General features: G+C 40.2%; 1 protein-coding gene across 1 annotated transcript in view; it reads left to right on the top strand.

Annotated features, from left to right (window-relative positions):
- LARS2 (leucyl-tRNA synthetase 2, mitochondrial) overlaps positions 1–26,953 on the top strand; it is a 162,136-nt gene that overhangs the window by 19,810 nt on the left and 115,373 nt on the right. Inside the window, exons 4-5 of the mRNA XM_082848549.1 lie at positions 14,240–14,331; positions 17,120–17,180. Coding sequence (XP_082704675.1) covers positions 14,240–14,331; positions 17,120–17,180 — 153 coding nt within the window. The remainder of the gene's footprint in view (positions 1–14,239; positions 14,332–17,119; positions 17,181–26,953) is intronic.

Here is a 26,953-nt window from a genome sequence, read left to right as displayed (position 1 = left end):
GAGGGACTCAGCCATATGCATACACGTGTCCCTGTATCCCCTCCCTCTTGAGCCTCCCTCCCATCCTCCCTATCCTACCCCTCTAGGTCATCGCAAAGCACCGAGCCAGTCTCCCTGTGCTACGCTGCTGTTTCCCACCAGCCAACTGTTTTACATTCGGTAGTGTATATGTCCAGGCACTGCTACTCTCACTTTGCCCCAGCTTTGCCCTCCCACCCCATGTCCTCAAGTCCATTTTCTATGTCTGTTTCTTTATTCCTGCCCTGCAGCTAGGTTCATCAGTACTATTTTTTTTTTAAGATTCCATATATATGTGTTAGCATATGGTATTTGTTTTTCTCTTTCTGACTTATTTCACTCTGTATGACAGTCTCTAGGTCCATCCACCTCACTACAAATAATTCAATTTCATTTCTTTTTATGGCTGAGTAATATTCCATTGTATATATGTGCCACATCTTCTTTATCCATTCATCTATCGATGGACATTTAGGTTGCTTCCATGTCCTGGCTATTGTAAATAGTGCTACAGTGAACATTGTGGTACATCTCTCTTTTTGAATTATGGTTTTCTCAGGGTATATGCCCAGTAGTGGGATTGTGAGTCATATGGTAGTGCTATTTTTAGTTTTTTAAGGAACCTTCATACTGTTTTCCATAGTGGTTATATCAATTTACATTCTCACCAACAGTGCAGGAGGGTTCCCTTTTCACCACACCTTTTTCAGCATTTATTGTTTCTAACTTTTTTGATAATGGTCATTCTGACCACCGTGAGGTGATACCTCATTGTAGTTTTGATTTGCATTTCTCTAATAATTAGTGATATTGAGCAGCTTTTCATGTGCCTCTTGGCCATCTGTATATCTTCCTTGGTGATGTCTACTTAGGTCTTCCGCCCATTTTTTAACTGGATTGTTTGTTTTTTTTGATATTGAGCTCCATGATCTGTTGGTATATTTTGGAGATTAATCCTTTATCTGTTGTTTCATTTGCAAATATTTTCTCCCATTTTGAGGGTTGTCTTTTTGTCTTGTTTATGGTTTCCTTTGCTGTGCAAAAGCTTTTAAGTTTAATTAAGTCTGATTTGTTTATTTTTGTTTTTATTTCCATTACTCTAGGGGGTGGGTCAAAGAAGATCTTGGTGTGGTTTATGTCAAAAAGTGTTTTTCCTCTGTTTTCCTCTAAGAGTTTTATAGTGTCTGGCCTTACATTTAAGTCTTTAATCTATTTGGAGTTTATTTTTGTGTATGGTGTTAGGTAGTGTTCTAATTTCATTCTTTTACATGTAGCTGTCCAGTTTTCCCAGCACTACTTATTGAAGAGGCTGTATTTTCTCCATTGTATGTTCTTGCCTCCTTTGTCATAAATTAGATGCCCATATGTGCGTGGGTTTATCTTTGGGCATTCTATCCTGTACCATTGATCTATATTTCTGTTTTTGTCCCAGTTCCGTACTGTCTTGATTACTGTAGCTCTGTAGTATAGTTTGAAGTTGGGGAGCCTGATTCCTCCAACTCCGTTTTCTGTTCTGAAGATTGCTTTGGCTATTCAGGGTCTTTTGTGTTTCCATACGAATTGTAAGATATCTTGTTCTAATTCTGTGAAAAATGAATGCCATTGCTAGTTTGATAGGGATTGCATTCACTCTGTAGATTGCTCTGGGTAGTATAGTCATTTTCACAATATTGATTCTTCCAATCCAAGAACATGGTATATTTCTCCAGCTGTATGTCATCTTTGATTTCTTTCATCAGTGTTTTATAGTTTTCTGAGTACAAGTCTTTTGTCTCCTTAGGCAGGTTTATTCCTGGGTATTTTATTCTTTTTGTTGCAGTGGTAAATGGGAGTGTTTCCTTAATTTCTCTTTCTGATTTTTCGTTGGTTGGTTTATAGGAATGCCAGAGATTTCTGTGCATTAATTTTGTATCCTGCAACCTTACGAAATTCACTAATTAGTTCTAGTAGTTTTCTGGTGACATCTTTAGGATTTTCTATGTATAGTATCATGTCATCAACAAACAGTGACTGTTTTACTTCTTTTCCAATTTGTATTCCTTTTATTTCTTTTTATTCTCTGATTGCTGTGGCTAGGACTTCCAAAACTATGTTGAATAAGAGTGGCGAGAGTGGACATCCTTGTCTTTTTCCTCATCTTAGTGGAAATGCTTTCAGTTTTCACCATTGAGTATGATGCTTGCTGTGGGTTTGTCATATATGGCCTTTATTATGTTGAGGTAGGTTCCCTCTATGCTCATTTTCTGGAGAGTTTTTATCATAAGTGGGTATTGAATTTTGTCAAAAGCTTTTTCTGTATCTATTGAGATGATCATATGATTCTTATTCCTTAATTTGTTAATGTGGTGTATCACTGATTGATTTGCATATATTGAAGAATCCTTGCATCCCTGGTATAAATCCCACTTGATCATGGTGTATGATCCTTTTAACGTGCTGTTGGATTCTGTTAGCTAGTATTTTGTTCAGGATTTTTGCATCTATGTTCATCAGTGATATTGGTCTATAATTGTCTTTTTTTGTGATATCTTTTTCTGGTTTTGGTATAAGGTTGATGGTGGCTTTGTAGAATGAATTTGGGAGTGTTTCTTCCTCTGCAATATTTTGGAAGAGTTTGAGAAGGATCAGTGTTAGCTCTTCTCTAACTGTTTGATAGAATTTGCCTGAGAAGCCATCTGGTCCTGGACTTTTGTTTGTTGGAAGATTTTTTTTTTTTCAGCTTTATTGAGGTATATTTGACATAAAATTACAAGACGTTTAAAATGTACATCTTGGTGATATGATGTATGCGTACATTGTGAAAGGATTCCACCCATCTCGTTAATCAGCACATCCATCACATCACGTATTTATCCTTTTTGGGGGGAGGTAAGAACATTTAAGTTCTACTCTTTCAGTAAATTTCAATTATACAATACAGTGTTATCACTACAGTTGCCATGTTTTTCATTACATCCTCAGACCTTATTCATCTTATAACTGAAACTTTGTACCCTATTACCAACCTCTCCTTATTTCCCCCACCCCCAAACCGGGCAACCACTTTTCTGCTCTGTTTCTAGCCTTTGACTTCTTTTTTTTTAAGATTTCACATATAAGTGATTCTATGCAGTATTAGTCTTCCTCTGCCTGGCTTATTTTAGGTTAATTACATTTAAAAAGCATTCCAACCCATGTCCTCAAAAGCTGTATAATCTTCCTTTACAAATCAGAGTTTTTATTTAAATTGTATAAAAACCATATATGGTTTGCATTATTTTTTGTTATTAGACATCAGGTGTTTTTTGTTTTTTTTTTTTTTTTTTTTTTTTTTTTTTTTTTTTTGCGGTACGCGGGCCTCTCGCTGTTGTGGCCTCTCCCGTTTCGGAGCACAGGCTCCGGATGCACAGGCTGAGCTGCCATGGCTCACGGGCCCAGCCGCTCCACGGCATGTGGGATCCTCCCGGACCGGGGCACGAACCTGCGTCCCCTGCATCGGCAGATGGACTCTCAACCACTGCGCCACCAGGGAAGCCCTAGTCATCAGTTTTATACACATAAGTATATACATGTCAATCCCAACAGCTCAATTCATGACACCAGCACCACCACCACCCCGCCACTTACCCCCCATGGTGTCCATATGTTTGTTCTCTACATCTGTATCTCAATTTCTGCCCTGCAAACCAGTTCATCTGTACCATTTCTCTTGGTTCCACATATATGTGTTAATATACGATATTTGTTTTCCTCTTTCTGACTTACTTCACTCTGTATGACAGTCTCTAGATCCATCCACGTCTCTACTAAGGACCGAATTTCATTCCTTTTTATGGCTGAGTAACATTCCATTGTACATATTTACCACATCTTCTTTATCCATTAGTCTGTCGATGGGCATTTAGGTTGCTTCCATGACCTGGCTATTGTAAATAGTGCTGCAATGAACATTGGGGTGGGTGCATGTGTCTTTTTCAGTTATGGTTTTCTCTGGGTATATGCCCAGTAGTGGGATTGCTGGATCATATGGTAATTCAATTTTTAGTTTTTTTAAACAACTTCCATACTGTTCTCCATAGTGGCTGTATCAATTTACATTCCCAACAATAGTGCAAGAGGGTTCCCTTTCCTCCACACCCTCTCCAGCGTTTGCTGTTTGTAGATTTTCTGATGATGCCCATTCTAACTGGTGTCAGGTGATACCTCATTGTAGTTTTGATTTGCATTTCTCTAATAATTAGTGATGTTGAGCAGCTTTTCATGTGCTTCTTGGCCATCTGTATGTCTTCTTTGAAGAAATGTCTATTTAGGTCTTCTGCCCATTTTTGGATTCGGTTGTTTGTTTTTTTTAACATTGAGCTGCCTGAGCTGCTTGTAAATTTTGGAGATTAATCCTTTGTCAGTTGCTTCTTTGTCAGTTGCTGCTTGTAAATTTTGGAGATTAATCCTTTGTCAGTTGCAAATATTTTCTCCCATTCTGAGGGTTGTCTTTTCGTCGTCTTTATGGTTTCCTTTGCTGTGCAAAAGCTTTGAAGTTTCATTAGGTCACATTTGTTTATTTTTGTTTTTATTTCCACTACTCTAGGAGGTGGATCAGAAAAGATCTTGCTGTGATTTATGTCAAAGAGTGTTCTTCCTATGTTTTCCTCTAAGAGTTTTACAGTGTCTGGTCTTACATTTAGGTCTCTAATCCATTTTGAGTTTATTTTGGTGCATGGTGGTCAGGAGTGTTCTAATTTCATTCTTTTACATGTAGCTGTCCAGTTTTCCCAGCACCACTTATTGAAGAGACTGTCTTTTCTCCATTGTATATCCTTGCCTCCTTTGTCATAGATTAGTTGACCATAGGTGCGTGGGTTTATCTCTGTGCTTTCTATCTTGTTCCATTGATCAACATTTCTGTTTTTGTGCCAGTACCATATTGTCTTGATTACTGTAGCTTTGTAGTATATTCTGAAGTCAGGGAGTCTGATTCCTCCAGCTCTGTTTTTTTCCCTCAAGACTGCTTTGGCTATTTGGGGTCTTTTCTGTCTCCATACAAATTTTAAGATATTTTGTTCTAGTTCTGTAAAAAATGCCATTGGTAATTTGATAGATTGAATCTGTAGATTGCTTTGGGTAGTACAGTCATTTTCACAATGTTGATTCTTCCAATCCAAGAACATAGTATATCTCTCCATTTGTTGGTATCATCTTTAATTTCTTTCATCAGTGTCTTATAGTTTTCTGCATAGGGGTCTTTTGTCTCCCTAGGTAGGTTTATTCCTAGTTATTTTGTTCTTTTTGTTGCAGTGGTAAATGGGAGTGTTTCCTTAATTTCTCTTTCAGATTTTTCATCATTAGTGTATAGGAATGCAAGAGATTTCTGTGCATTAATTTTGTATACTGCAACATTACGAAATTCATTGAGTAGCTCTAGTAGTTCTCTGGTGGCATCTTTAGGATTCTTTATGTATAGTACCATGTCATCTGCAAACAATGACAGTTTTACTTCTTTTCCAATTTGTATTCCTTTTATTTCTTTTTCTTCTCTGATTTCTGTGGCTAGGACTTCTAAAACTATGTTGAATAACAGTGGTGAGAATGGATATCCTTGTCTTGTTCCTGATCTTAGAGGAAATGCTTTCCGTTTTTCACCATTGAGAATGATGTGTGCTGTGGGTTTGTTGTATATGGCCTTTATTATGTTGAGGTAGGTTCCCTCCATGCCCACTTTCTGGAGAGTTTTTATCATAAATGGGTGTTGAATTTTGTCAAAAGCTTTTTCTGCATCTATTGAGGTGATCATATGGTTTTTATTCTTCAATTTCTTAATATGGTGTATCACGTTTATTGATTTGTGTATATTGAAGAATCCTTGCATCCCTGGGGTAAATCCCACTTGATCATGGTGTATGATCCTTTTAATGTGTTGTTGGATTCTGTTTGCTAGTATTTTGTTGAGGATTTTTGCATCTATATTCATCAGTGATATTGGTCTGTAATTTTCATTTTTTGTAGTATCTTTGTCTGGTTTTGGTATCAGGGTAATGGTGGCCTCATAGAATGAGTGTGGGAGTATTCCTTCCTCTGCAGTTTTTTGGAAGAGTTTGAAAGGATGGTTGTTAGTCCTTCTCTAAATGTTTGATAGCATTCACCTGTGAAGCCATCTGGTCCTGGACTTTTGTTTGCTAGAAGACTGTTAATCACAGTTTCAGTTTCATTACTTGTGATTGGTCTGTTCATATTTTCTATTTCTTCCTGGTTCAGTCCTGGGAGGTTATACCTTTCTAAGAATTTGTCCATTTCTTCCAGGTTGTCCATTTTATTGGCATAGAGTTGCTTGTAGTAGTCTCTTAGGATGCTTTATATTTCTGTGGTGTCTGTTGTAACTTCTCCTTTTCCATTTCTAATTTTATTGATTTGAGTCCTCTCCCTCTTTTTCTTGATGAGTCTGGCTAATGGTTTATCAATTTTGATTATCTTCTCAAAGAACCAGCTTTTAGTTTTATTGATCTTTGCTATTGTGTTCTTTGTTTCTATTTCATTTATTTCTGCTCTGATCTTTATGATTTCTTTCCTTCGCTATCTTTGGGTTTTGTTTGTTCTTCTTTCTCTATTTCCTTTAGGTGTAAGGTTAGATTGTTTATTTGAGATTCTTCTTGTTTCTTGAGGTAGGCTTGTATAGCTATAAACTTCCCTCTTAGAACTGCTTTTGCTGCATCCCACAGGTTTTGGATCATTGTGTTTTCATTGTCATTTGTCTCTAGGTATTTTTTGATTTCCTCTTTGATTTGTTCAGTGATCTCTTGGTTATTTAGTAACGTATTGTTTAGCCTCCATGTGTTTGTGTTTTTTACGTTTTTTTCCCTGTAATTCATTTCTAATCTCAGAGCCTTGTGGTCAGTAAAGATGCTTGATATGATTTCAGTTTTCTTAAAAATTTACTGAGGCTTGATTTGTGACCCAAGATGTGATCTAGCCTGTAGAATGTTCCATGTGCACTTGAGAAGAAAGTGTAAACTGCTGTTTTTGGATGGAATGTCCTATAAATATCAATTAAATCTATCTGGTCTATTGTGTCATTTAAAGCTTCTGTTTCCTTATTAATTTTCTGTTTGGATGATCTGTCCATTGGTGTAAGTGAGGTGTTAAAGTCCTCCACTATTATTGTGTTACTGTCGATTTCCTCTTTTATAGCTGTTAGCAGTTGCCTTATGTATTGTGGTACTCTTATGTGGGTGCATATATATTTATAATTGTTATATCTTCTCCTTAGATTGATCCCTTGATCATTATGTAGTGTCCTTCCTTGTCTCTTGTAACATTCTTTATTTTAAAGCCTATTTTATCTGATATGAGTATTGCTACTTCAGCTTTCTTTTGATTTCCATTTGCATGGAATATCTTTTTCCATCCCCTCACTTTCAGTCTGTATGTGTCCCTAGGTCTGAAGTGGGTCTCTTGTAGACAGTATATATATGGGTCTTGTTTTTGTATCCATTCAGCCAGTCTATGTCTTTTGGTTGGAGCATTTAATCCATTCACGTTTAGGGTAATTATTGATGTGTATGTTCCTATGACCATTTTCTTAATTGTTCTGGGTTTGTTTTTATAGGTCCTTTTCTTCTCTTGTGTTTCCCGCTTAGGGTAGTTTCTTTAGCATTTGTTGTAGAGCTGGTTTGGTGGTGCTGAATTCTCTTAGCTTTTGCTTGTCTGAAAAGCTTTTGATTTCTCCATCGAATCTGAATGAGAGCCTTGCTGGGTAGAGTAATCTTGGTTGTAGGTTTTTCTCTTTCATCACTTTAAGTATATCCTGCCACTCCTTTATGGTCAGCAGAGCTTCCTCTGAAAATCAGCTGATAACCTTATGGGGATTACTTTGTAATGTTGTTTTTTGTTTTTCCCTTGCTGCTTTTTTTTTTTTTTTTTTTTGCGGTACGCGGGCCTACTCACTGTTGTGGCCTCTCCCATTGCGAAGCACAGCCTCCAGACGCGCAGGCTCAGCGGCCATGGCTCACGGGCCCAGCCGCTCCGTGGCCTGTGGGATCTTCCCGGACCGGGGCACGAACCCGTGTCCCCTGCATTGGCAGGCGGACTCCCAACCACTGTGCCACCAGGGAAGCCCTCCCTTGCTGCTTTTAATATTTTATCTTTGAATTTAATTTTTGTTAGTTTGATTAATATGTGTCTTGGTGTGTTTTTCCTAGGGTTTATCCTGTATGGGACTCTCTGTGCTTTCTGGACTTGGGTGACTATTTCCTTTCCCATGTTAGGGAAGTTTTCAACTATAATCTCTTCAAATATTTTCTCAGACCCTTTCTTTTTCTCTTCTTCTTCTGGGAACCCTATAATTCGAATGTTGGTGTTTTTAGTGTTGTCCCAGAGGTCTCTGAGATTGTCTTCAATTCTTTTCATTCTTTTTTCTTTATTCTGATCTTATTTTCACCATTTTGTTCTCCAGCTCACTTATTTGTTCTGTTTCAGTTATTCTGTTTTTGATTCCTTCTGGTGTATTTTCTGTTTCTGTTATTGTGTTGTTCATCTTTGTTTGTTTGTTCCTTAGTTCTTCTAGATCTTTGTTAAACATTTCTTGTATTTTCTTCATCAGTGCCTCCATTCTATTTCCGAGATTCTGGATCATCTTTACTATCATTACTCTGAATTCTTTTTCAGGTAGATTGCCTATTTCCTCTTCATTTATTTGGTCTTGTAGGTTTTTACCTTGCTCCTTCATCTGTGACATATTTTTTTGCCATCTCATTTTTTTTTTTTTTTTTTTTTTATGAGTGGGATTGTGTTCCTGTCTTACTGGTTGTTTGACCTGAGGCTTCCAGCCCTGGAGTTTGTAGGCTATTGGGTAGAGCTGGGTCTTGGTGCTGAGATGAGGAACTCCGTGAGACCTCACTTGGATGCATATTCCGTGGTGTCTGAGGTTCTCTGTTAGTCCAGTGGTTCACACTCGGACCTCCCACCACAGGATCTTCAGCCTGACCCCAGGCTCGTGAACTAAGTTCCCACAAGCCACCTGGGGTGGCAAAAACAAATAAATAAAATGAAAAAAAAGAACAATAACAAAGTAAAAAATAAAATTAGCCTAGGAAACTAACAGATATGTTAGGAAGAATATAAAAATAAAGTTATAGATGCATCAACAACTTGAAGGTACATCAGTACCACAATAGTAAAAAAAGTGGAGGAGGGAAAAGAAAAAAAAAGTGGGGATGGGGAAGGCCTTTGCTGTGGAGGGCGGGGCCTAAGCAAAGGCAAGGTTTGGGTAGTGGGTGGGGCCAATGCTCAGGACCCGTGGGGCTGGGAAAGGCCCTGGGGGCTGTGGGGGGGGTGGAGCTTAGGCTCAAGGAACAGAAGGGACCCAGGTGTGCCCCCCACCTCAGGTCTCAGATGGTAGGGGACCTCACCTGGGAGCCCAGCAGGCTTCCTGGGCTGAGTGGGTGGGGCAAACGCCCTCTTCTCCTCTCCTCTGGTCTGGGAGGGCCCCTCCTGCCTGCCTCTACTGATCTCCCTAGCCTCCCTCCTATGCCCCCAAGGACCGACGCAGCCTGGAGCGGGGTTTGGAGGGCAGGTACCGGCTTGGGAGCTCAGCAGGCTCCCCTGCCCAAGTGGGCCAGGCGATCCCGCTCTGCTCCTCTCCCACGCTTCCCAGAGAGTCCCTCCTGCCTGCCTCTCCTGATCTCACCAGCCTCAGGGGCATCAATCCTGTCTGACCTCCACTTCTTCTCTGCCCTCAGCCCCGCTACGTCCTACCGGTTCACTTTGGGGTTCCTCCTGTCTCCTTGGGCATCAGAGTCCCCCACCAGCAGCAGGCAGGTGCCCTAGTTATGGGGAGGCGCTAACTCTGCGTCTTCCCACACCACCCTCTTGACTCTTCCTTCCCTAACTATATTTTCATAGACAGCTTGGGGTAACATGTGAACTAAGAATATCTTTTCATGTTAATTTCATCTGAAAACAAAAATAGAAATGAATAAGTATATTACATAAATCCAGACTGATTTTTTGACTGTCTCTGTATTGACTTTATTTAAAAACATGGATGGTAACCTAACAATGTTAATAGGCAGAAACATTGAACTGGTGCCATTTTGGCAGTTCCAATGAAGAAACCAAGTGGTAATTAAGTTTCCCCCTTTCTTGTGGAACATGGTTATACAACAGTTACATTATTCTGCCAGCGAAGTAGCCCTAGGAGAATTAAAGCATCGCTGGAAGCTGTACTCTAGTGTTATCCATGGAAGTATTTCAGAACTTTCTACTAATCAAGCACAAATCCCCAACATGGGATTATTATTATTTTTAGCTCTTGAAAATTAAAAAGAAAAAGAAAAATCTGTGAAGGAAATGTTTTTCATTTATGGGTTAAGCAGTACTCAAGAGAAAGCTGTATTCTAAAGGGTGAGTGTTTTAGTCAGGATTCTTGGCTACCAGGGACTGAAACCCAACTCAGACCAGTTTAAGCAAAAAAGGAGGTTTTGTGTGTTTTTACAAATCCTGTTGTAACTCACAGAACCAAAGGAAATGTTGTAGGAATGGGGCCCACTAGGAATTAGGCCCGCGTCCTGGGAGCACATCAGTATCCCTAGTCTCTGCTTCCCATTTCTGCATCTGTCCACATGCCAGCAGTATTTTCTTAGACATCTCCACCAGGTGCTCCCTCTGTGGCCAGAGGGGTGGGTTTTGTGATTCGCCGTCTGCAGCAGGACCATATGAAGTAGGAGGAGGAGCATTTTGCCAGAAGGGGAGGGTGCTGTTTGGAAAGATGAAACACTTTGGGTAGGACACATTTAGCAAGAGGAAAAGAGACCTCAGGTCTGAAAGATCAACTGGATTGGGTTATGTTTTGACAACTTCCTAAAACTACATAGACTAGATATTCCTAGGGAATGTTAGAATCTTTTTAAAAGACATGTATACACACACACACATACTTACATATTTTGTACAGATGTCCATGATACGTTAAATGAAAAAAAAGGTCATAAAATAGTGTATGACAGGTTCTATTTCCATAAAAACAAACCATCCAGCTCCTATATATATATATATATATATATATATATATATATATATATATATATATATGTATGTATGTATGTGTATCTTTGTTTGAGTGAAGAGAAAGGTGTGGAAGGATACAAAGGCTGACATTGTTGGTTACATCAAGGAGTTGAGAATAGGAGTTGGGGCTGGGGGAGATGATCAGCTTTGCCTTTATATATCATGTATTGTGTCATTTCACTTGTTAAAATAAGCTTGTGTTATGCTCGTAATTTGAGAAACATCCAATTAAGGAAAAAGAAGAGGAGCCTATTCCGACTGACCTCAGGAACGTGGATGCAGGGATTGAATGTGATAGCTTGGGAGTCATGTCATTTTTTTTTTTTGGCTGTGCCGCATGGCTTGCGGGATCTTAGTTCCCTGACCATGGATTGAATCCGGGCTCTTGGCAGTGAGAGCGCGGAGTCCTAACCACTGGACTGTGAGGAAATTCCCCGGGAGTCATGTTATCTTAGGCTGGCAGGCCAGGGCATTCCACTCTTCCCAGATTTCCAGGACTGGGAAGCACGGCAGAGGATGTTGCAAACCAGACTGGAGCAGCAGCAAACTGGAGAGATCCACAGCACTGTTGTTCACCAAGTCTGTATCCCGTACAGAAGGCAGACCTGAGTGGATCAGACCTACCACCACCCCTGATATAGCAAAATCTACTGGGCAGGGCCCTTCCTACCCAGCACACAGATGGCTGCTTCTGCTCATGGACTACCCCTGCTCCAGTCAGCCATGGCAAGAACAGCTGGGCTACTTTCAAATGAAGCACCTGATCTGAGCCGCTAATTATGCACGAAAGAAGAACTGATGCGCCCCTTTCATGGAAAAGAAGGCCAAACGGCTGGCCCTTTGAGCCTCATGGTCTGTTCGGTTTGGTTAAGAACTTCCAATGCCTGGCACTAACCTGCTACAGAGACTCTTATCATAAGTAACACACCCTTAGGATTGTACATGGATGAGGATGTGTGTGAGGTCAAGGGGTCTCCCTGTCTGTTGTCACAGAACCACCATAATGAATGTGGCCAAAGAGACATGGGCTGAGGTCCTGACGAGGGAATCGGTGATGTGCGATGTTGTGAGGTGCTGAAGATCAAACAGACAACGGCAGCTGCCACTGCGGCCAGCCCTGCCATTTACTGGGTGCCTGTACTGTGCTGGGTGCGCCACATACATCTTAGTGTGTAATTCTCAACGATTTGGGTGGCTGCTTTCAGTCACAGCTGATAGTTGGGACTCAGGGTAAGTGATGTGCCTCAGGTCCCACTGCCAGTAAATGGCAGGTTTGGGTTAGGACATTTCCCCCCAAACCACACAGCCTCCCGAGGAGCGAGCCTTTATTGCATTTCCCACTCACTAGCCAAAGGAGTTAGAGCAGCTCTGATTTTAGATGCATGGTCTTCATTCTTGAGATGGAATTGTTCCATCAGAACTAAAACCTAATTTAAAAACAATAATGTGCAGAATGGAAGGACGATGTAAGGCAAGTGGCTTCTGCCACTGGGAGGGCCATGCCTGTTCTCTTACTGCCACCTGCTAAGAGGGACTAGGGAGAGAACGGATCTGGGCACTGGGATTCGAGTGTGAATCCAGTTCGGGACACTAAATTGTAGGTGCTTATGGACCTGAGGCAGAGGTGGCCATGGGTGATACTCATTTGCATCTCAGAGAGTCTTTGAACAAGACAGAAAGATGGAAGAAAACTCTAGGTGCACAATGAAAAAAAAACAACACACAGAAATAATATGATCCCAATTGTTAAAAATTGGATATAAATTTACCAAATAACAGTTATGTATGGCTATATGGTAGAATTAAGGGTATTTTATTTTCTTCTGAATATTTTTCTCTGTGTATCAAGACTATTTGTAGTGAACATGCATTATTTCAAAAATCAGGGGAAAAAGTTATTTATAAAAGAAAATGAGACCTGTTTCTTTAGTGGAAAATGTTCCATCATGATATGGGCGGGTGATAAGGTAGTGCCAGTAAGTGTGTCTGAGTGTCCATCACTATCCAAGATGTATGTGAACAGAAGCTCAGGTTCTCTGCATGATTACAAACAACACAAGCAAACAAACAAACTCAGCTTGTGGCAGTTGACAGATCAGGAGCTTGATAGGAAGTAAGAAGGCCAGCTGTAAAGGGCTGTTTTCTAGAAATACTGGAGCCTCCTCAGGCCATCCTCACCCACAGGCAAACTTCAGAAATATGGCTCTGGGAGAAGTTGTGGTTATGGCTTTGTGGCTGAAAATCAGCATTAGAGAAGGGTAGGAGTCTGAGTTTTCAAAGCAGGTGTCCTGCCTGGCAGTGGGTAGAGAGCCCAGCCTTCTGAGTCTGTCCCTTGATGCCACAGCTTGTGTTTCAAGCCATTGTTCCCATTCATGGCATGTAAGTTAGGTTGAGAGAACTTCCTATTGAAGCTGCCAGCTGAGCTGTGACTGGTCATCCATTTGCAGAAATGAGTGCCTATCCTGGTCTGAAGTAATTGCTTCTGGTGTGACCTAGCTAGGCTGCTTACTCTTGTTGGTCCATCGTTGCTTGGACTGTCAAATAAAGGAGTGGGGATGGAGGATATGTTTCAAAAGCTTCTTCGAGCTCTGAGATCTTAGGATCCCCTGTTCTTTGGAAAATGGAAATATCTTATAGGAGGTGATTCAGAGTGGCTTATTGTACACTTCAAAAGTGGCTAGTGTGACTGAGGAACTGAATTTTAAATTTTAATTAATTTTAACTAATTTAAGTGTAAATTTATGTAACCACATGTGGCTAGGGGCTACCCTATTGGACAGCACAACTCCTTAACTGGAAAATCTAACACGAGGTGAGCATTTTGAATGCCTATATATATTTTTATATATACCTATTTTTGAAATTAAAAGAAACTTTTTATAATGTCAGAAAAACGCTTTGGGTTCATTACACACAATACAGACAAGAAGAAGAAGAAGTAAAAAATAGTCACGAAAATACCTACTCAGAGATAACTGCTATTGGCACCTTGGTGTATAACCTTCTAAATTCTCTTCTGTGCTTACGTCTTAGATAGCCAGCTGGCTTTCAAAAGCATAGTTTGAAATCATCCAGGAAAGGGATAAGATGTGTTAGAAAGAGAGAATGCCTGCTCATTGCCCAGAAGAGAATACTGATAAAGATTTTAGCAATCTGCCACGGCTGATGTTTCTTTTCTGGGTGCTAGGTTATCAATCCCATGGGATGGGATGCATTTGGATTGCCTGCCGAAAATGCTGCGATCGAGAGGAATCTACATCCAGAAAGTTGGACACAGAGGTATGTGTTTACAGGCATATTCAAGCACTTGTATACAGAACCCTTAAACAATTTTTTTAACCTGTGCACAAGAAATAGAAAGTAAAGCAAACAAAACATTGCAGTCTGCCGAGCAATAAACAGGATTGTCTGTATTTGGTGTTTGCCTTTTTGCACACTGTATTCTTATCTAAGAAATAACAAAGAGGGTTTGGATATCATTCATGTGTTCATTTTGATGCTTTGTTATTTAGTTATTCTTCCTTTGAGTATTTGCGTTTGGAAGGAAAAAGGAGAAGGAAAGGGTGACATTTGTTAAATTTCTACAGTGCTCTTCATCTTCGTGACTGTAGTTTGAGCCATATACAAATTCCACATTATAATTTTCTCTGCAAATTCTGTTAATTTTTTGCCTTCACCATTCTGAAGGAAGAGGAACTTAGATATTCAACGAGGAAATATATGGCCAATTTATTCTGGGTGTGGCTTTCTCCAAGGAGGACATACTCTCAGTACCCACTGTGCCTCAGGCTTCCATGTACTTGTGGGCCAGCAGTGCCCATCCCTCTCCCTCCTGATAAAGCCTTGAGGGCCTTATACCAGAACCCAGCAGAATGTTCTGGGCTCACTCCAGCCCCTTTCACAAAGCCTTTCCTCACCCTACCCGGTTCAAAGTCTATCCCCATTGTCTTTCACCTCCCTTTGCTTTATCTTGCCCAAGGCTACATTGTAAAAAGAAATATCTTCTGCACCATCTATTTGTCTTTTTTCTTCCTAATCCCTAGTTTCCACTTTTCCAATTATGGTTAATTCTAGAGTAACGGGAGCGATGAAAAAAGGAGGAAATAATGATTTAAATAAAATGGGTCAAATATGGTATAAGTTTGATGTAAGCTAGGCTAGGGATTGGCAAATTCCATAGGCCAAATTTGGCCCTGCCTGATTTTGTAAATAAAGTTTTATTGGAACACAAGCCACACCCATTTGTTTATATATTGGTCATGGCTGCTTTCATGATACAATGGCAGAACTGAGTAGTTGTGACAGAGACCATATGGCTCACAGAGCTGAAAACATTTACCATCTGGTCCTTTACAGAAAGTTTGCCAACTCCTCCAAGGAGGAGTAGTATGCTCCTCCAACTAGAGCATAGCAGTAAAGAAGATGGCCCCTGAATCAGGCCACATAGGTACAAATCCTGCCTTTCCTTCTTCCTAGCCATTCACCTTGAGCAAATTACTTAACCTCTCTCCGCCTCAGTTTATTTATCTGTAAAGGAGGGATAGTCATAGTTCCTACCTCTTATGAATGGGTAAAGATTAAGCACTGTCTTAGTCAGCTGCTATAACAAAAATACCATAGTCTGGGTGGCTTATAAACAACAGAAATGTATTTCTGTCAGTTCTATAGGCTGGGAAGTCCGAGATCAAGGCACTTGCAGATTTGGTGTCTGGTGAGGACCTGCTTCTTGGTTCGTAGACAGCTGTCTTCTCTCTGTGTCTTGACATGGTAGAAGGGGCAAGGTTGCTCTCTGGAGTCTCTTTTATAAAGGCACTAATCCGGTTACCTCTCATAGTACCTTTGGTTACCTCAAAATACCATTACGTTGGAGATTAGGTTTTAACATAACAATTTGAGGGAGACACAAACATTCAGTCTGTTGCAAGCACTTTTCTGCAAAATGCTTAACACGAGGCTTGGAATTAAAATAAGCTATTGTTAGCTAATCAGAGATCACCTAGAGAACTTCTTCATGGTTTTCCATATTTTCAGTCTGCTTGTACTGAAAGGGGACACAGTAGAAATTAATTAGTCCTTTTTCTTTAAAAAGAAAAAAGAGGACCTAGAGATCATCATATTAACTGAAGTCAGACAGAGGAAGACAAATATCGTATGATATCACTTACATGTAGAATCTAAAAAAATGATACAAATGAACTTACTTACAAAACAGAAATAGACTCACAGACATAGAAAACAAATTTATGGTTACCAAAGGGGATAGTGGGGAGGGGCAGGGGGGAATAAATTAGGAGTTTGGGATTAACATATACATATTACTGTATATAAAATAGACAAACAACAAGGACCTATTGTATAGCACAGGGAACTATACTCTGTCTTGTAATAACCTATAATGGAAAATAATCTGAAAAATATATTTATATGTATATATGTATAACTGAATGACTTTACTATATATCTGAAACTAACACAGCACTGTAAATTAACTATATTTCAATAAAAAGTTAAAAATTTTTTTAATTTAAAAAATTTAAATAGAAAAAAGTAAATAATATTTCATATTATATTAAAGTTGATTAATTTACTTCTCTCCTCTTTTCCAATTGTTGGAGAGTTTTCGGTTTTAGGTTTTGATTGACAAAGCACTGTATGGCTCCTCCTGGATTCCCGCAATTTGTATGTTAAGATTTTTCTTTTCAGTCGCTTTTAAATTTGTAAATGCTTGGCTTAAATTTGTGCAGAATACAGGCATATGGATGGGCCAGGAGTGCACAAATCAGAAGGGTTGCCTTCCTGAATGGCCTGGGAAAGGGTTAGTCCCTAGGACCAAAGACTGTCATGGCTTTTAGTGGATTTTGCAAGGGTCCAAAGAATAGGTGTCTTCTACTAGGCAGATATTTTCACGGATTCTTAGTAATTAATTTCTTCGCCAGGGCGAAACAACACTTAAAGCCCTTTGGAATAATCTAGACTTTTCCAGTTTCCTTTTCACATTCTCAAAGTGTAGTTTGTTTATGGCTTTTCCCGTTTCTAAAATCCAAACTCTTTTCCCTTTGTTTCGCAGTAATATTAGACACATGAGGAAACAACTTGATCGACTGGGCCTGTGTTTCAGCTGGGATAGAGTAAGTCACCTTTTTCCTGGAAGGTCTTTATTTTAACCAAGGTCCTGATTGAATGGGGGATTGTGCACATTTACTTTATCTTCCTTCTCTTCAGGTTGGGAGGAAGGAGGAAAAGAAGGGTGGCAGAAAGCAGGAGGGAAGGATTAGCACTCCACAAATAAAAAAGTATCCCCAGTGGATAATTTGCCTGCAAACAAGTAATTTTCTGTGGGATTAAGCTAAGAGAGTTAACTTCTTATTTAACTTCACAGTTGGCTATTATTTATGTGTGGCAAAAGCTTTGCACAAGGATTTCTCGTGTTCTCAGCAATAGTTTAAAAAGACTATTGGAATCTATGTAAAAGTGATTAAATGTCAACCCATGTGGTCCCTTTAGGTGATTAGGTGTAGGCTGATGGATCATTTATCTCTTTTGTTCCATGTTTGGAACTGAGGCTTATAACAAAAAGCCTTTTGGTATAAAATGTTTTCAAACTGTGTATTAAACCACTGGAGAATTCCAGACCTGGGTGGAGTTCAGTGAAGACCACCTGGGTGTTAGGAACACCCACACTAAATACGGCTGAGCCCTTTAAAGCTCTGGCCAAAGACCACCCCTTAGACATTGATGGGTGGTCTGTTAGGTAAGATGAACTCTTGCTTGTCCTCTCCACGAACCAATGTCGTGATCTCTCTTAGCATCCCACTAACTCCACAAAATGCTTTTCATTGCTGGGTCTGTCAAGTTCAAGTTCATATCCTTTTACTCGTGCGAAGCACCTGGAACAAACCCAAATGCAATCACCTTCTCCTCCTCCCCCATAATTTCTTAAATGATTGCAATTTGATGAGTACAGTAAAAAAGTGAAAATCAAACACGTTTAAACAGTCCCTGCTTTTTTCTTTTTTTCTTTTTTAGCTTCTTTAGATAAGGTCATGGGTTGAATCAAGTTCTTATTGTAGCACTGATGCCATTTTTATCACTAACTTGCAAGGTCACCAGGGTTTCATTTGGTAGAGGTGTGAAAAAGTCCTGGTGCCTGAGTCAAGTTGTCCTGAGGAGCCAGTGGGGAAGTGCTGATGAAGAATGAACTGCATTCTAATGTGGAGAGAACTGAGTAATGCCCTCAGCTCTCCAGAGATGCGTTGGTAAATTCCTTGAGAGTAGAGATGGGCTTGTTAACCCTCTAGGATGAGAACTAGCCTAGTCCTACGCAGGAACAGCAACCATAAATAGTTCAAAAATTAATGGATTGTTTTCCTGATTATCATAGAAGATTAGAAAATGCAGAAAAGTATAAGGAAGAACATAATGTGGTTAATGTGGTTAACCACAATGTGGTTAATTTAACGTCCTGGTATGGTTCCTTGTAGTCTTTTATTCTGGAATATTATATAATTTACTTTTGCAAAATAGAATTCATAATTCGTGTTTTTCATTTTGCTTTTTTTTACCTGCTATTCATGAACATTTTCCCAGTTTATTAAATATTCTTTGGAAAAAGTGACTTTTTATAGCTGTGTAGTTTTCCATCTTATGAATGTATCATAATTTATGTAACCTTCCCCTTATTATCATATGTTTAAATAGATTCTAATGTTCCTCTGTTATAAATATAGGTTCTCAATCACTCTTGTAAAAATCTGAAGTCCAGAAAGCTGTAAAAATGAAAAGTTTTTCCATAACTCATTTGACTGCAAAACCTGACCTGAACTGATGTTTATCTCACTTAGAATGAATATTCATATATTTTACTCTAGGAATAGTGATTACTAGGTGCTCTCCCAGACCTAGTTAGGTAAATATACTGTTACCTTTTCATATCCAAAAAGGTCTTAGTTCTGAAGCACCACAGTTGGACCACAAGCATTTCAGATAAGGGATTTTGAACCTGTTAGTGCAGGATTGTAGATAAATATCACCACCCCTTCTATCAGTGTCTAATAGTTACTGAACAATTCCCATGGGCCAGGCACCCATAATTCTCTCTTCAGATCTCTAGAAAGCTCTAAAATGTGGGTGATTTTATTGACATCGTTTTATTGCTGGTCACCCAAGTGGCAGGGCTGGGCTAATCCACTGGCCACTTTATGACTGCTGTGCTCACCCCCCGCACTTGGAGCAGATACTTTAGTACACATATTTTATTTCCTTAATATGACTTCTCAAAAAACCATGAGCAAGTTTAAAGCTTACAGTACTTGAATTTAAAGATACTTAAAGGTATAATTTGCTTATGTTACTTTGCTATTGCCAAATTATCCTCCATAAAGGTTATACATATTTACACTCCCAAGTTATTATATAGTTGTTTTCACCTGTACTTCTTTTGTTATTAGTGATGAGTTTTTCCCGTGCTTTTAATGAATGTTTGAATTTGGGGAGGGAGTGTGTGTGTGAATAATCTAATCATGTCTTTTGCCCATATAGTTAGAGGGTGTTTGTCCTTTTCTTAATGATTTTCATTTTGTTACAAATATTTTCCCTCAATTTATCATTTGCCTTGCATTTTGTTTGTAGTGGGATTATTGTTAGCACACAAATATGTACTTGGAAAGGCCTTTCAGATAAATACATTTTTATTCTCAATCTTTTGTTTAATTTTTGCATTTAACTCAGCTGGAATTATTTTAGTATATGATATAAGATAAGGAATTCCTCCTTTTTCTGAATAACCAATTGTTTCTGTCTTTGATTTTCAAACATTCTTTTCCTCATTGATTTAAAAGGCTAACTTTATTATAACCATCTTCTTTTACACTGTTATTATACACTAAGTTCTGTTTCTGTTCATTTGATCCATTTATTACTATGTCATTGCTAAGCTATTTTTAGTTACAGTTGCTTTATAATTGGCTCTAATACCAGGTAACAGAAGTTTCTTCTTATTGTCTGATACTGACAGTGCCATCCCTACTATCTTGTGTTTCTGTTTCCTTGATATATTTTGCCCATTTGAAAAAAATTTTATCCTTTATTTGTTGAATTCTTTTGGTGCATCACTTGTGGATACAATTAATTAAAAAAAATTGAAAGATGGACAAAGCATATGGGGGAAACGTTTTAGCTAATCTAAACTCTTTGTCTGTAACAGGGAAGTATAAGCTATTTGTATTTATTTTTATAACTAGTATAGCAATTCTTTATTGTGCTAAAAGATAGCTGTAAGGGTCTTAAACCACGTGTTTAGTATCAACATAAAAAATAAAACAGAACATATGTTTTTGCCTCCCATGTGTCAATAAGATAAGGAGATTAGCTGGCAGCATTGGGTCTTCATTGCTGCACACAGGCTTTCTCTAGTTGCAGCGAGCAGGGGCTACTCTTTGCTGCGGTGAGTGGGCTTCTCATTGTGGTGGTTTCTCTTGTTGCGGAGAATGGGCTCTAGGTGCATGGGCTTCAGTAGTTGCAGCACGTGGGCTCAGTAGTTGTGGCTCGTGGGCTCTAGAGCGCAGGCTCGGTAGTTGTGGCACGTGGACTTAGTTGCTCCGCGGCATGTGGGATCTTCCTGGACCAGGGACCGAACCCGTGTCCTTTGCATTGGCAGGTGGATTCTTAACCACTGTGCTACCAGGGAAGTCCCACACTTTCCACTTTCTAAATCTATTTTCCAGAGGTTTTTTTGGGTATGTTCTGAGATTTTAGGCCTAATTTCTTCTTCTTCTTCTTTTTTTTTAATTAATTAATTAATTTATTTATTTCTGGCTGTGTTGGGTCTTCATTTCTGTGCGAGTGCTTTCTCTAGTTGCGGCAAGCAGGGGCCACTCTTCATTGCGGTGCGCGGGCCTCTCACTATCGCAGCCTCTCTTGTTGCGGAGCACAGGCTCCAAACGCGCAGGCTCAGTAGTTGTGGTGCACGGGCCTAGTTGCTCTGCAGCATGTGGGATCTTCCCAGACCGGGGCACGAACCCGTGTCCCCTGCTTTGGCAGGCAGATTCTCAACTACTGTGCCCCCAGGGAAGCCCCCTAATTTCTTCTTATTGAAATTTTTCTTATCATGTATCATTCCTTAAAATAGATCTTTGCTTTTGGTTTTAGAATCATTTTCATAGCAAATTACTTAAACTGAATGCTTCTTAACTAGTTTCAGTGCTCATCATAGACCTTATAGAGCATGACCTTATAGAGCATGATTGCCCATTTTCACAACTTAGATTGATGAAAGAAAATGTTCAGATATTTTAGCTCTTGCTTTGAATCTTCCGATATTGCATGTTATTTTCATAATGGAGAATGACTTTTCATTGCTTTCACCTATGACCAGCAACTTACTGGGGTATGGAATTCTTTTTTCTTTCAAATCTCTTTAGTAGACCTTGATCCTTGATTTACTGTCTTAAAAAAAATACAAATTATAGACTTACAGGAAGTTGCCAAGATAGTATAGACAGATCCTATGGACCCTTCACCCAGCTTCTGCCAATGATAACATTTTATACAACTATAATATAATATCAAAACCAGGAAATTAACATTGGCACGCTACTATTAACTAGAGTACAAATTTTATTCAGATTTCACCAGTTTTTATATGTACACACAGTGTGTGTGTGTGTATGTGTGTGTGTGTGTGTGTGTGTGTGTGTAGGAGTAGTAGTAGTAGTTCTGTACAGTTTAATCACATGTGTAGAATTATGGAATGACCACCATCTGGCCCATTGGCCTCTGATGGAGAAGTCTGAGGCCAGCCCAGATCATCTCTTTGTAATACAGTGATCTTTCTACCCTCGTTTTGATGCTTGTCGGACTCCTGTCTCTGCCTTTTCCATTTAAAATTTTCATCAAAGTGTAGCTCAGTGTCCATCCTTTCATTTTAATTTTGCCTGGTGCTTGGTGACCACTTTTGATCTGCAGTGTAGGTATTTCCTCCTGTTGGTTTTCTAGACTCTCTTTCTCAAGAACGCTGACTTTGAGTGTTTGCTCTATTCACTGTCCTCCATTGTTTTCACCATCTTTCTCATGATTTTGGTCCCTTTGTTCTTCTCTACCTTTTGGGAGAACTCATGTTTGCTTTCCACATCACTGATTCAGTTTCTATTGAACCAGGGCTGCTTTATATGGTTTCTAATGCAGACAGTGATGCTGTTTTATTTTTAGATTGATTCTTAGTGTTCCTCATCTCATTCAGTTCCCATTTTCTTTCTCAAGCCTCTTGGCCAACTGCTTTTTTTTTCTTCTTATTTTGCTACCTTATCTCATTTCATAGACTGTGTATGTTCAAAAATTTTCTTGAGAGTACAAGGTGATGCTCTTGAAAAATTATTTTTGCTTCTTGTAATAAATCTTTTTACAAGTTTGAAATGCTGTGCTCTCCTTGTTTGTTTCAGAAGCTTTTCATAGACACCTTGTGGATTTTTCCCCCGTTTCCTGAGTGAAGTGGACTAGTGTATCACTTTAGGGATCCATCAGCATGAGGGGAGCAGAGTGGAAGCTCTGTCATACTCTCTGCCTCATTCATTTCTGTCCGGGTTCGGGGAACCCATAGCTCCTGGGGCATCTTTCTCTTTGCTCTGATCTTCACCCGGGTGTGAGTTGTGGTATCACAGATGCCCCTATGACACCCTGACTGCTTCAAATGCTTCTGAGGCACCACAGACAGGCGTGTCCAGTTGGTGGGCTTTTTACCTGCTCTGTAGCCCACTCTCCCCTCTGGATTTGCCGTTTCAAGTAAGGGGTGCCAGAGCCCTTGCTTCTCAAGAACCCAGTCTGTCCTTAAGAGGGGGAGATGCTATTTGGCTTACGGTATTTTTCTTCAACCTAGTCCCATCTGCCAAAATTCCTTGTCATTTCTGGCGTGTCAGTGGCACCTGTGTTATTTCCTGTATTGGTGCAGTCCCCTCGGTCCCCATCTTTATATTCTCTTGGTCATTTTTTTTTTTTGCGGTACGCGGGCCTCTCACTGTTGTGGCCTCTCCCGCCGCGGAGCAACAGGCTCCGGACGCGCAGGCTCAGCGGCCATGGCTCACGGGCGCAGCCGCTCTGCGGCATGTGGGATCTTCCCGGACCTGGGCACGAACCCACAACCCTGCATCGGCAGGCGGACTCTCAACCACTGCGCCACCAGGGAAGCCCTCTCTTGGTCATTTTAATGGGAGTAATGGAGACAAGTTTAGAAACATGTGTTCTTGACGCCATTTTTCCCAGAAATCCACCAGTGCTTTTTAATGAAACCTTTACAATCTGATTGGTCATATAGAGCAGCAGAGTGAGGAGGTACAGGAATAGTTTATTTAATTGACAAGGCAGATCTGTACCCTTTGCAAATAACAATCCTAAAGTCCCATAAAAACTGGATAATTAAGCAGATGGGTATCTGACAGTTAACAGAATATTTTAAAAATACGATGGCTCAGAAATGTTATCTTCCTCCCCCAGGTGGAGAAAGCTAACTTGAAAACGTGGGTCATGGACTCATTCTTCCTGTCTTTGCCTGGATGGGAATCCCTGTAGGAATGGTCCAGCTCGGGAGCTGCATTCTCATCTTTCTTACAGAAAATGCTTAATTTTCTGAATTAAAAGGAAAAAAGTATACATTTCTTGAATTAATAGTGAGCCAGAATGATAATCAAATGATGTCTTTTAGCTCAGCACTGTGTTTCACTTTTTCAGATATTATTCCGCAAATAGCTTGTATCATCTCGATTTGGAAATTAAGAAACTGAAAGCTGAATTTGAATAGTTGAACATCTACTAAGGGAAGAGTGAAGAGGAGATAAAATTCCAAACTCTGCAGTGAGAGAGATCAGACATGTTGTTTTGTGGAGCACTTACTTTGTGGAATAACTGGCAGCCTTTCTGGAGAGGGTGTGACCCTGCATTCTGCTCTCATGGGTTCAGATTATGGCCTTGGTGATCATGCACTGGTCCTAGGAGATGCCCCCGTGAGTTCCTTGTGACAGTGACATAGTTAGCTTCTAAGTTTTGTGGTATGGCCCACTGAGGCAAGTGTGTCTCTGACTTTGATCTCTACCATCTCACCAGTGCTCTGGTGCCTGAGCTGGTTCTGGACCAGGCCTTGGCTGTGTTTTGATTGGCATAGACTCTGGGGCTTGATTTTTATCAGGAGTCATCTGGATAATTATGTGGGGAGCAGTGCCCTAGGAGTTCCCTTCAAAACCAGACAAGTATACGAAAGGAAGAAAACATCCAAACCAGATAGGATTCAAAGTAATGCCTGTGGAATCTGCGAGAGCAGGGCTTTATTAGCTGTTTATGGTGCTTGCTGAGCAATCCCCAAACACTCATACTCCAATGTAAAATCAAAACAAAACAGGAACATAGGACTGGGCATAAATGATGTTTGGATTAACTTTTCTTGTCTCCTTTACTAGAGTAATCAAGAGTTGACTCTGCTGAGTTTCTTTACTATGGAGATCTTATGAAATTTTATTTGCACTCATTTTCACTGGATTTTAAATTCCTGTGTTTGATTTCCTTCTCGTGTTTCTCCATTCTGCCTTCTCTACATGTTGGTGCCTAGTAATAAGACTGATGGCTTTGCCCATCAGTCCCGTTGGGGCCAGGCAAACATAGGAATTACTGCCCCCAAGACAGTCATCCATTGAAACGAACTCAGTGTGCCCCCCACCATGTTCCCCAAAGGCTGAGCGGGCTAACGTGGATGTGTAGTGTGGTTATCCTGGAGCAGTGGAAGAGGCATCGGAACTGGGCTCCATCAGAATTTTTACTGGGACAGGCTTTTATGATGTCGAGCTTTTCCAAGTTTTATCCATCAATGCTGCACAGCCTACATAAATTAAGGGGGTTGCTGAGGCATTTGTGGCATCTCCACCATGTGCAGATGGTGCTTTGCTTCTATTTGCATCTCTTTGCTTCTATTTCTCTCTCTCTCCGTCTTTCTTCCCTTTCACTGTCCTCTTTCCATTCCCTTATTCTCATCCATTCTCCTTGACTCACCTTCCTTCCTTCCCTCCTTCCTTCCTTCTTCACAATTCCATTATCACACCTAAAACAATTAATGATAATACCATAAAATCCTGGAATACCAGTCATTTTGCAGATTTCACTGGTTGTCTTATCAGTATTTCTTATTCCGTGGGTTTGTTTGCCTGCACTTCTGCTGGTCTTTGTTTAGCCTTTTCTTCCCCACCCTCATGTCATAATCATGGTTTGGAACCAGTACTCTCTTTTCATCCAAAACACACGCCCTTTGGACCATACCTGCATGAGTTTATTTTCAAAGACAGCATGATTTGTATGATTACAAAATGAAAATTATTATTGCTTCAAGACCCTTACTACCTCGGAATTTTATTTACATAGAAGACTAGACATTCGAAAGGAAAGATTAAATTCCAAGAAATAATGAGGGTTCCAGGATAATAGAAAGATATATTTTTAACGGTTTTTATTTTAAAAGAATTTAAAGAATAGCCTAAAACAAAAAGAATTTAGGGCAAGTGATTGCCTGAAAACCTGGTTGGGAAGATTCCCATTGTGAGAGCTCGGGGTTGTGGTTGCCTTGACAACGTGTAACAGGCCCTCGAAGTGTTTGACTCTCTGAGTCCTCTTTCAAGTCCTTACAGAGGTGAAGCAGTTGGTCTGGTAGATCTCTGACTCTAGATTACTTTCTGTTGGTCTGGTAGATCTCTGACTCTAGATTACTTTCTGTCTCTCAGAATCAGAAAATTAACCTTTTTCCAGAGGTTTTTCTTTTGGTTGGGAGGGAAGAGGCAATACCTTTGTTTTAACTGAAATGAATTGGCAGCATATCTCTAGTGCTTTCATTTCAGGGAAGGTTGGTGCTGGTGCATAAGGGTTAGTGTTCAGAATTATCATCATCTCGAGGCTGAGAACCGTGTCTCATCATGAATACCTAGCACACATGCAGCTGACCTCATGCACAGCTGTGACAGCTCAGTCCTTACCAGCCTAAAACATGGAGGGAAGTTTTTCATTGCCTCAGACAGGATCGTGTTCTTGGACTCTTCAGCCCTAACTAAAGAAGGAGGTCTCCTGGGGCCGCTCAGCATATGTGGCTATGCAAGGAAGTAGTTTGTTTTATCCTCATCCCCAGTGGTGGTCATGAGTCCTATCAAGGATGTACACTCTGGCTAATGGGAATAGAATTTACCAATTTAATACTTGTTAAATGCTTCTAGGAGATTGGATCTTGGATGCTCATTCCAGAGGCTTGAGTTTTGGTGATGGACTTTGCCATTCACACATGGTGGGCATGATCTATTGCTCCCTCTTTCCCCATGGCTGAATCAGGTCTCCAGGTCAGTTTTGCACAATAGCCAGTACAACCTTTGACAGAACAGGTGCTTGTAGGTGTACGATGCAAGGTGCTCTAAGCATGTGGTTCAAGTTCAGAAGGTCTTGAAGATGAAGTTGTTACTCCGTGAAAATAACAAGGATCATTTATTTATTTATTTATTTTGCGGTACGTGGCCCTCTTACTGTTGTGGCCTCTCCCGTTGCGGAGCACAGGCCTCGGACGCGCAGGCTTAGCGACCATGGCTCATAGGCCCAGCCGCTCCGCGGCATGTGGGATCTTCCCAGACCGGGGTACGAACCCATGTCCCCTGCATCGGCAGGCGGACTCTCAACCACTGCGCCACCAGGGAAGCCCACAAGGATAATTTATGTGTGTGCTTATACCAGTGGTTCTCAAACATTGGCGAGCATCAGAATCACCAAGAGGGCCTCTTAAACCACAGATTTCTGGGCCCCACCCCCAGAGTTTCTGATGCAGTAGGTCTGTGGTTTTGTTTTTGTATTCAGAAAAAAAGGATCTTAGGAATGATCGTGCTCCCAAACCTTATTAGGT

Source organism: Leucopleurus acutus, assembly GCF_964270905.1.
Source record: "Leucopleurus acutus genome assembly, chromosome: 10".
In the NCBI taxonomy this organism is placed as follows: domain Eukaryota; kingdom Metazoa; phylum Chordata; class Mammalia; order Artiodactyla; family Delphinidae; genus Leucopleurus; species Leucopleurus acutus.
The sequence above is the reverse complement of the archived record's forward strand: the minus strand, read 5'-3'. Positions and strand labels throughout refer to the sequence as shown.